The sequence below is a fragment of the Bison bison genome, unplaced genomic scaffold, assembly GCF_000754665.1.
Source record: "Bison bison bison isolate TAMUID 2011002044 unplaced genomic scaffold, Bison_UMD1.0 scf7180017857219, whole genome shotgun sequence".
In the NCBI taxonomy this organism is placed as follows: Eukaryota; Metazoa; Chordata; class Mammalia; order Artiodactyla; family Bovidae; genus Bison; species Bison bison.
In genome coordinates, this window is record NW_011487792.1 from 11,254 (window position 1) to 22,814 (window position 11,561).

Here is an 11,561-nt window from a genome sequence, read left to right on the forward strand (position 1 = left end):
AATAATTAAACTATGAAAATTTGCTATATTTCATTTCCTAGGTAAAATATCAAGATTTGTTAGTCTTCCTTTTAGATATACTACAAAATCATTATTTGGGGCATTTTGTCTCATAAATTTTACCTTGCAAATATCAAATCACATCACTGGAGTTTCACCACAGAGAAAAATCCCTTCATAACTCATGTTATTTAACTGAATAAATTGACCATCAAGAGTATTTAATACTGAAATGCAAATCTTCCTTTGACTTAAATCCACAAACAAGAGCAACAGTCATGAATGCAGGCAATGCAAGCACGCCAAAGTTTTTCATTCTCTTGGGTTTCTCTGACCATCCCTGGTTGGAAATGCCACTCTTCACAGTAGTTCTTGCTGCTTACATCTGCACACTAGTGGGAAACATCTCGATTATTGTGGTATCCAGGGTAGATCCTCAACTTGACAGCCCCATGTACTTCTTCCTTTCCAACCTCTCCTTCCTGGATGTTTGTTTTACTACAACCACCACCCCTCAACTGCTGCTGAACCTCTGGGGCCCAGATAAGTCTATCACTTATGGAGGCTGTGTGACCCAGTTTTATGTATTTCACTTCCTGGGAGCCACTGAATGCATCCTCTTAGCTATGATGTCCTTGGATCGTTACATGGCCATCTGCAAGCCTTTGAGGTACCCAGTTATCATGCAACAGCAACTCTGTATCTTCCTAGTGGTCATGGCATGGCTAAGTGGTTTGGCTAACTCCTTGCTTCAGTCATCCCTCACCATCCAGCTGCCACTTTGTGGCAACAACAAGGTAGATGACTTCCTGTGTGAGGTCCCAGTGATGATCAAGATGTCATGTGCTGACACCACATTCAATGTAGCTATGCTCTCTATTGTGGGCACTTTCTATTCCCTGGTTCCCTTGTCACTTATTCTTGTCTCCTACGGGTTCATTGTAGCTACAGTGCTCAGAATTCAGTCCTCAGAGGGAAAGAAGAAGGCCTTTAACACATGTAGTTCTCATGTTATTGTTGTATCTCTCTTCTATGGACCGGTAATTAGCATGTATGTGCAACCTTCTACTAATTCCCAGGATAAGAACAAACTAATGTCCCTTTTCTACAGTTTGGTAACTCCTATGCTTAATCCTTTTATTTATACTTTAAGGAACAAAGACATGAAAAGGGCAATGACAAGCCTTCTTGTCTTATTGTACCATCAAAGAAGAGAATAAACATAGCTATTTTTGTGCTTCATACTCTCCATATAGGGCTTGGAAGAGCCCCTGTTCTAAAAGCACTTCTGATTTTACCTCCTCTCAACATTCTCCCTAAAATGTAGCTTTTCAATATGTTCAGTTCAGTTCAGTCACTCAGTCACGTCTGACTCTTTGTGACCCCATGAATTGCAGCACGCCAGGCCTCCCTGTCCATCACCAACTCCCGGAGTTCACTCTGACTCACATCCATTGAGTCAGTGATGCCATCCAGCCATCTCATCCTCTGTCGTCCCCTCTCCTCCTGTCCCCAATCCCTCTCAGCATCAGAGTCTTTTCCAATGAGTCAACTCTTCGCATGAGGTGGCCAGAGTACTGGAGTTTCAGCTTTAGCATCATTCCTTCCAAAGAACACCCAGGGCTGATCTCCTTCAGAATGGACTGGTTGGATCTCCTTGCAGTCCAAGGGACTCTCAAGAGTTTTGTCCAACACCACAGTTCAAAAGCATCAATTCTTCGGCACTCAGCCTTCTTCACAGTCCAACTCTCACATCCAAACATGACTACTGGAAAAACCATAGCTTTGACTAGACGGACTTTTGTTGGCTATCATAATAAATAAAATAAACATGTGGTACAACATTTCAGATGAAATTTATAAAAATATTAAAATTCATATGTATATAAATTGTGTCTTAGAAAATATTGAAAGACATGTTTTTAAAATATCTCTATGTGACAAATCTTCTCATGTGTAGGCACATTTGATGCACATGGTTGTACTTGCTAGAGGGCTGTTTTTCAACTTTGGCACACATTACAATCCTTAAACTTATAAGGACTGACTCTTCTACAGACCTTCTATATCAGAATTTTAAGAAATCATGTCCAGAAAATTATTTTTTGAAACTGCCTCAGTTAACTTTGAAGTACATGCAGAATCTGTGAGGACCATCATCGAAAAAACAAATTGAGATATCCATTAGAGACAGAGGTCAGAAGGGATCTCAACTACGGGACAAGGTATAAGCTGACCCTTCCCCTCCAAAATAGGTGACAATTTGCCAAAAGACTGAAGAATTTCAAATGCTCCACGCTTTTAAAAAAAAGATGCAAATGCATCAGCAGAAAAATTAAAAGCACAACCCCTAGCAAACACTAAGGCAAATGCAACAATACCAAATTGAATACCTAGACAATATGATTTCCTTAAAATTAGATATTCTATGAAATTCAGCTAAGTACTCCAATCAGTAGTGAAACTCTCATTTATGTGCAATAAAATTTTTCAAAATTGGTTTCCTAAAACTAAATTATACAATGAAGAATTGACAACTGAATTGTTACTGTTGATTACTAAATTATCAGTATGGGTAAGTAAATATTTAAAACTATCTCAAACAAACCAAAAACAAAAAGAAGAAACCATAAGAAATTATGCAAGAAAACATATGATTTAGAGAATAGACACATGAAACTAAATATAAACAACAGGAATGGTAGTTGAATGAAAACAATAGATTGAGGAGAAATAACTAAGTAAATAGTCAGAAAATTCCCCGGGAAAGAGAGGTTCCAGCCATACATTAGGCACTCCAGCCCTGGGGTCTGACACCGGGAAAATAACCCCCGTTAGCCAGTTTGAAAACCAATGGGTCTTCTTTGATTTCTTTCACCAGTGTTTTATAGTTTTCTATATATAGGTCTTTAGTTTTTTTAGGTAGATACATTCCTAAGTATTTTATTCTTTTCGTTGCAATGGTGAATGGAATTGTTTCCTTAATTTCTCTTTCTATTTTCTCATTATTAATGTATAGGAATGCAAGGGATTTCTGTGTGTTGATTTTATATCCTGCAACTTTACTATATTCATTTATTAGCTCTAGTAATTTTCTGGTGGAGTCTTTAGGGTTTTCTATGTAGAGGATCATGTCATCTGCAAACAATGAGAGTTTTACTTCTTCTTTTCCAATTTGGATTCCTTTTATTTCTTTTTCTGCTCTGATTGCTGTGGCCAAAACTTCCAAAACTATGTTGAATAGTAGTGGTAGGAGTGGGCACCCTTGTCTTGTTCCTGACTTTAGGGGAAATGCTTTCAATTTTTCACCATCGAGGATAATGTTTGCTGTGGGTTTGTCATATATAGTTTTTATTATGTTGAGGTATGTTCCTTCTATTCCTGCTTTCTGGAGAGTTTTTATCATAAGTGGATGTTGAATTTTATCAAAGGGTTTCTCTGCATCTATTGAGATAACCATATGGCTTTTATATTTCAATTTGTTAATGTGGTGTATTACATTGATTGATTTGTGGATATTGAAGAATCCTTGCATCCCTAGGATAAAGCCCGCTTGGTCATGGTGTATGATCTTTTAAATGTGTTGTTGGATTCTGATTGCTAGAATTTTATTAAGGATTTTTGCATCCATGTTCATCATTGATACTGGCCTGTACAAATGGGATCTAATTAAAATTAAAAGCTTCTGCACAGCAAAAGAAACTATAAGCAAGGTGAAAAGACAGCCTTCAGAATGGGAGAAAATAATAGCAAATGAAGCAACTGACGAACAACTAATCTAAAAAATATACAAGCAACTCCTACAGCTCAATTCCAAAAAAATAAACGACCCAATCAAAACATGGGCCAATGAACTAAATAGACATTTCTCCAAAGAAGACATACAGATGGCTAACAAACACATGAAAAGATGCTCAACATCACTCATTATCAGAGAAATGCAAATCAAAACCACTATGAGGTACCATTTCACGCCAGTCAGAATGGCTGCAATCCAAAAGTCTACAAACAATAAATGCTGGAGAGGGTGTGGAGAAAAGGGAACCCTCTTACACTGTTGGTGGGAATGCAAACTAGTACAGCCACTATGGAGAACAGTGTGGAGATTCCTTAAAAAACTGGAAATAGAACTGCCATATGACACAGCAATCCCACTGCTGGGCATACACACTGAGGAAACCAGAAGTGAAAGAGACACGTGTACCCCAATGTTCATCGCAGCACTGTTTATAATAGCCAGGACATGGAAGCAACCTAGATGTCCAACAGCAGATGAATGGATAAGAAAGCAGTGGTACATATAGACAATGGAGTATTACTCAGCCATTAAAAAGAATACATTTGAATCAGTTCTAATGAGGTGGATGAAACTGGAGCCTATTATACAGAGTGAAGTAAACCAGAAAGAAAAACACCAATACCGTACACTAACGCATATATATGGAATTTAGAAAGATGATAATGACAACCCTGTATGTGAGACAGCAAAAGAGACACAGATGTATAGAACAGTCTTTTGGACTCTGTAGGAGAGGGAGGGGGGGTGATGATTTGAGAGAATGGCATTAAAACATGTATAATATCATATAAGAAATGAATCGCCAGTCCAGGTTCAATGCAGGATACAGGAAGCTTGGGGCTGGTGCACTGGGATGACTCAGAGGGATGGTATAGGGAGGGAGGTGGGAGGGGGGTTCAGGATGGGGAACACGTGTACACCCGTGGCGGATGCATGTTGATGTATGGCAAAACCAGTACAATATTGTAAAGTAAAAAAATAAATAAATAAAATAAAATGAAAAAAAAAAATCAATGGGGCTTAGATCAGAACTATAAGAAACTAAGAGTCCACTCTTAAAGAGAGCACCCACAGTCATGTTTACTCTTGATCATGGTGCAGAAGCTACAAACTGAAAACTGCATGGGCTCTGGTCAGCCTGCCAGGACTGCACCAGCAAGACCCCAGCCCACACCAGCCTCCAGCTCCAGCCCCTCTTGCCCTGGCGTTGCTCTCCTCTGTAGCAGAGGCCGTTGCCAATGAGAACACCCACACTTAGAAGGAAAGGAGCTGGCTTGGACCCCAGTCGTGCCCTGACCAGGGCCAAGGCAGCCATTGCCAGTGTATGTGTCCATGCTCACACATGAGAGGAGCAAAAACTAGGGAGGAGAACACTATCACTGGTGGGCAAGAGGCCACCTTACTGGCATGGCACCAACCGCTCTCGCCCCAACCCAGCTTCTAACCAAGGCATACATACTGGGGGAAAAGTGAAACCAGCCCAAGAGTGCAACCTCATGCCCTTAGGCCCAGGCAAGGGCTCAACCAAGGTAGAGACAACCATCATACCCAGGAGAAACCCAACTCTGTCAGGGTTCCTTGTCTAGCCCCTTGGGCCCTGAACCCACCTCCAAAAGGATGATGAGCACAAGAGAGGTGCTCACTCCCACCTGACTCTGACTCAAGCCCCTCCTACACTAGCCATACCTCACACCAAGATGGTGGCTGCCAGAACACACGGAGAGAAGATGCAGCCCATGCTCACTTTAGATCCAGCTCTCCTGCTAAAGCCCCTGGGCACACACAGAATGCTTAAGTATGCCTCAAGACTAGGATAGGTAACTATTTCACCTAATTGATAAAGACAGAGAATGTTAAACAAAATGAGAAGACAAAGTAATATGTTTCAAACAAAGGACATACCTGAAAAAAACCCTAATGAAACTAGATAATTCACCTGACAAAGAGTTCAAAGCAGATCAATCAAGTTTGAGATGGCTGCCCCAGATGGGGACTCAGAGGGGAAAAAAGGAGAATACATGGGCAGAGATATGTCCTAGGGAGTGAGACACTGGCACTACAGATTGAGTGACCCAATCCTGGGGTCCTACACAGGGCGGATGAGTCCTCTTGACTGACCAGAGGATCACTGGGACTAACAGGAGGGCTGTGGGAAGCTTGACTCTGCTGGTGATGAGTGCACATCACTAGCTTACCCTCAAGGCAGGGCAAAGATGGTGGAGTGAAGACTACTCCAGTGGCTCCAGGGTTTCTGGAGAAAGCCTCTGCACATGCCCTGACCCAAGCCAAGCAAACACTTCAGTATCACTTAATTCACATTGTAGTGCAGCACTGGATCTGGGTGTGTCATGACCAAGAAGAATGCTCAAAAATGGGACACAGAGTTGACTCAGTCCCAGGTTGGCATCTGGGTCAGGTGGTGGCCATTATTGGAGCTTACTCAAGCATCACACTGGAAACAACCCAGAACTCTGACAGTAGCCAGTTTGCCACAGTTCACACACTGATACATGCCAAATGTCCAGGTGAGGCCTGCCTTCCCTGTGGTGTGGTTCCATAAAAGGGTAAAGTGGCAGAGGTTGGGGGGAATAATCGGCTATGAGAGACAAAGGGGACTTGGATCCAAGACTGCATCTGAGCAGAGTGAAGGAAATATTTGCTGGCCCCTGCTCAAGAAGTGCATCAGGGACAGTTTGGATCTGTCTACTGCCAACACAAGCTAAGAGCCTGCTTGGGCCCTCCCTTGCTTCAGCACTTCCCCACTATGGGGCAAAGGTCCTGGTGCGGGAGAGGAAAAAGCACACTCTTAAAGGGAAAAGAGCCAGCTTGGGCCCAGCCCTCAGGGGTTCTGCTCCAGCAACCTGGGATCAAAACCCACTCCCAATTAGGAGGTGACAGTCATGAGCAGAGGGGAAATCCCATTTCACACCCAGCTCAGTTTCAGTCCCTCCATCTTCTACTAAGGTGATGGCTGTTAGTACATCCTGAGGAAAGAAGTGACATGTATCCATGTCAAATCCAGTTCTCCTACCAAAGAAATCAGGTACATGCAATCCATACAAGGACATTCCCACAGAGTGACACTCACGTAAGACCACAAAAGGTAACTGTTTTATCTAAATTCCTAGAGGTTGAGAAAGTAAAGCAAGATGAAAAGGCAGAGGAACTGGTTTCAATTAAAAGAGCAAGAGAAAACCCGGAAGAAGTAATGAAACAGAGATAAACAATTTACCAGATAAATAATTCAAAGCACTAGTAATAACAATGTTAACTGAATTAAGGAAAAGAATAGATGAACACAGTGAGAATTTTAACAGGGAACTAGAAACATAAAATATACTCAATCAGAAATGAAGAATTCAAGAGATGAAATTAAAAAAAAAAAACAGTCAAAGGAATGAATAGGTGGCTAATTGATACAGAAGAACTCATAAGTGATCTGGAAGATAGGGATAATGGAAATCACTCGATCAGAACAGAAAAAAAAAAAGAAAATTTTAAAAACTGAGAGCAGTTTAAAAGCTCTCTGAGACAACATTATCAATGAGACAACATTATCAATATTCACATTATAGGGTTCACAGAAGGAAAAAGGGGGATCTTAAAATGTATCTGATGAGATTATTGATAAAAATTGCCAAAATATGAAGAAGGAAACAAATATTCAGATACAGAAAGGACAAAGGATTCAAAAAAGTTGAACTCAAACAGACCCATACCAAGACATATTATAATTAAAATGGCAAAGGATAAAGAAAAAGAGAGAACTGTATTACAAATACAGTCAGAGGGGGGAAAAAAAGAGTAATATACAAGAGAATCCTTATGGGTTCTCAGTTGGTTTCTCTGCAGAAACTTTGCAGGTCATAGGAAGTGGTATGACATATTCGAAATGCTGAAAGGGAAAGACCTACAACTAGGATATTCTACTGTGCAAGATTGTCATTTAGAGTTGAAGGAGAGATAAAGAACTTCTCAGATAAGTAAAGAGTTTATCACAACTAAATCTATCCTAAAAGAAATGTTAAAAGGGTCATTTCTGAGTGGAAAACAATAGGAATCTATAGGGAAGAGAAAATCCCAATAAGAAAGGCAATTATATACTAAAAGCAGAAGATTAACTACTTACATATAGAGATTAAAAGACAAAAAATTATAAAATAACTGCAACTACAATAAACAACACATGATTAACATGAAGATATAAAATATAATATCCAAAATACAAAATAAGGAGAAAAGGAGTAAAAACTGTAGATCTTTCAGAATGTGTTTGAACTTAAATGACTACCAGTTTAAAACAAGTAGATATAGATATAGATATACAAGCCATAGTAATGACAAATCAAAAACCTACAATAGATACACAAAAACAAGGGAGTAAAGAACAGAAGAATACTAGCTAAGAAATCAATAGAAAATAATAAAAGAAGAAAAGAACAGAGAATAACTACCAAAACGACCAGAAAATAATAAAATAGCAATAAGTACATACCCATCAATAATTACTTTAAATGTCAATGGACTAAGTGATCCAGTGATAAAACATATGATGGATGACTGGATAAAAAAACAAGACCCAGGTACATGCTGCCTACAACAGACTAACTTCAGAGCTAAAGACACACACAGATTGAAAGTGAGGGAATGGAAAAAGATATTTCATGCAAATGGAAACAAGAAAGAAGGGGTAGCAATATTCATGTCAGACAAAATGGACATTATAACGAAGGCTTTTCCTATTTTCTAGTTTGGTAAAATTTTCACTGTGTTCATCAATTTTTCCCCAGTGCAGTTAGCATTCTTACTGCAAATGCTTTGAAACTTTATCAGGTAAGTTATCTGTTTCATTAGGGTCTTTTCAGTTGCTTCTTGTTCTCTTATTTGAAACATATTCTGTCTTCTCATTTTAACTTTCTCTGTCTCTTCAAAATTAAATGAAATCGTTACCTATCCTGGTCTTTGACCGTGCTTGTATGGGAGCATCCCTAGGCAGCTTGTGTGTGCCCAGTGTCTTTGCTGGGAGAGCTGGGTCTGAAATTAGTCTGAAGGTAGCTTCATCTTCCCCCAGGGACTTGCAAGCTGGTAATGGCTGCCTCTACTCTGCTTACAGGCCGGGCCAGTGAATCGAGATGTCTCAGCTCCCATCAAGTGTGTTCACTCTCATTGCCAATAGATATCACCTCCTTAGTGGGGAATATCACTGGAATAAAAAGGCCTGGTGCAGGAACCCAGTGTAGGCTCTTGCACATGCTGGGGTGGTTCTGACAAGTCAGCCAGAGCACAGAAATCTTTCAATATGCAGTCTCTGCTCTTGATCATGAGTAAGCATGATTGTGTCTGCACTCTTCAAGAGCAGAGTCGCAGTTTCTTACTCCAGTAAGCTCCACTGGTTTTCAAACCAGCTGAGGGGTCTCCTATTCCTGGTGTCAGACTCCAGGGTTGAGGTGTCTAATATGGGCCTTAATACCTTGCTCCCCAGAGAGGATACCCAAGCCTGTGATATCCCCCTCTTCTTTTGTGTCTCCTCCTAGGGATGTGAGTCCCAACCAAACTGTTTCTCTCTTCCTACCCAATTGCATATGAATCTTTCATTACAGCTTTGGTTATAGTAGAGTAGTTCTGCTGTCCCCAGGTAAATTTGAGCAAGTGTCCCTGCATATGTCATTATAGTTTTGATGTGTTTCTCAGAAAGGTGAGCCCCGTGCCCTCCCACTCCACCGTCTTGATCTCCTGAAGGTATTTTTTAAGTATCACTTGATTTCTCCTCACATGAAAGACTACTTAATGATTTTCTTTTTCTTCTCTCTTCAACTGATTTTTATGCTCCTTTATTTCATGGCCAGAAATAATTAAATCTTATGTAAGATAGTCTACAAATGAACAAAGTAAGATATTCAAAGAACTCAGATATAAATTCTCTAGAATCACTTATTCAAGCTAGTTTTGTACTAATAGTACCTTATTTAAATTTATTATCCAACAACAAACTATCAGAAAAAGAAATCAAGAAAACAATTCCATTTACAATTGCATCAAAAGAATAAAATGCCTAGAAATAAATTTAACTAAGAAGGTAAAAGACTTATAATGAAAACTATAAAACACTAATGAAAAAACTGAAGAAGATACAAATAGATGAAAAGATATTGAGAGGGTAACAGGAAGGAAGGCCAGGGGTCTCCAAATGGAGGAAATACCCTGCAAGTGTCAGACATTTTTATCTCTCTTAAATGGCAGGAGGAAAGAAACTGGTGATATTTTTTTCCTTCTCTATACAAATTTAAAAGGAGGTTTTGCTTAAAATTGCCATAATGTGTTGCCATAATGACATCTGGTTTCACCTGAAGTTAACCAATGCCTTTTTCTTATGGAAATGTTTGTCTTAAGCTATGCTAATGTGCTATGCATTTACCCCCAAACTCCGTCTTCGTCTGTTCTGCCTCTTGGCTCAGACCCTACTTGACAAACCAGTATGTTATATTCAGATATTGTTCCCCTAATCTATGTAAATGAAACTATTTGTATGGTGGTCTGCCCTTCTTCAAGATTCAAGTTAATCATTTTATGGCCCAGGATAAACCATTTGGTGCCAAGATTATCCCAAAATGCATCTTATGGGTGAGGGGCCTGGTGCCATTCTGAATTTTAAGACATTCCTTTCTTTCAGCTATATAACATCCAGCTGAAGACTAGCAGGCGGGTACTCTTCTGCCCCCTTCTGATGCCTATGTTAGAAGCTTTCTCTATCTCCTTTATACTTTAATAAAACGTTATTACACAAAAGCTCTGAGAGATCAAGCCTCGTCTCTGGCCCCGGATTGAATTCTTCTCCTCTGGGGGCCAAGAATCCCAGTGTCTTTGCGTGATTTAACAACAACCTTTCAATATTCCGTGCTTATAGATTGGGAGAATATTGTTAAAATGTCCACATTACACAAGGCAATTTACAAATTTAATGTAATCCTTACAAAAAGCAATAGCAGAGCTAAAAAGAAATAATCCTTGATATTGTCACTGGTGATTTTGGGGGGTTCTAACTTCAAAGGTAATGACAAGAGAAGCAAAAATAAACAAATAAGATTACATCAAATTAAAAAGCTTCTGCACAGCAAAGAAAACCATGAATAACATAAAAAGGCAACCTACACAATGGGATAATATGTTTTCAAATTTTATATTTAATAAGGGGTTAATATCCAAAATAAACAAAGAATTCATACAATTAGATTGCAAAATGGGCAGAAGTGCTAAATAGATCTTTTTCTAAAGAAGACATAGAGATGGTATACAGCCACATGAAAAAATGTTCAACATCACTAACAATTAAGGAAATGCCTATCAAAACTACAATGAGATATCACCTCTCATATCAGAACGGCTATTATCAATTGGATTAAAAATAACAAGTATTAGTAAGGAGGTGGAAAAAAGGGAACCTGCCGGGAGCCGGCGAGAGACATTCCACTCGTGACAAAGGTCATGAGGAAGGAGGCTCGGCATACGCAAAGGCGGGATGAGTCTCAGGAGTCCCCCTGGATATTCTCGAGCATCTACCCCCCCCCCTCAAAAAAACAGAGTCTGCCTACTTTATTGCTTTGTGCTCTCACCTCTGACTTTACTGGGGGCTGTCCCCCACCACCATCTCGCTCTCTCTGTCAAAGAGTTAACTTACACCTCCAATTAATAAAGTTCCTGGGCAACTAGGAGTGTTTAAATCCAAACCCCTCAGATAGTTCTCTAACTCGCCTGACAAATTTAC

The 11,561-nt window shown here is 39.7% G+C and overlaps 1 protein-coding gene across 1 annotated transcript; it reads left to right on the top strand.

Moving 5' to 3' along the window:
- Positions 1 to 278: 278 nt before the first annotated feature.
- On the top strand, positions 279 to 1,220 carry LOC105003415 (olfactory receptor 2B11-like). The gene has a single exon (XM_010860562.1). It carries the CDS (start codon positions 279 to 281, stop codon positions 1,218 to 1,220), a length of 942 nt encoding a protein of 313 aa, XP_010858864.1.
- Positions 1,221 to 11,561: the final 10,341 nt, after the last annotated feature.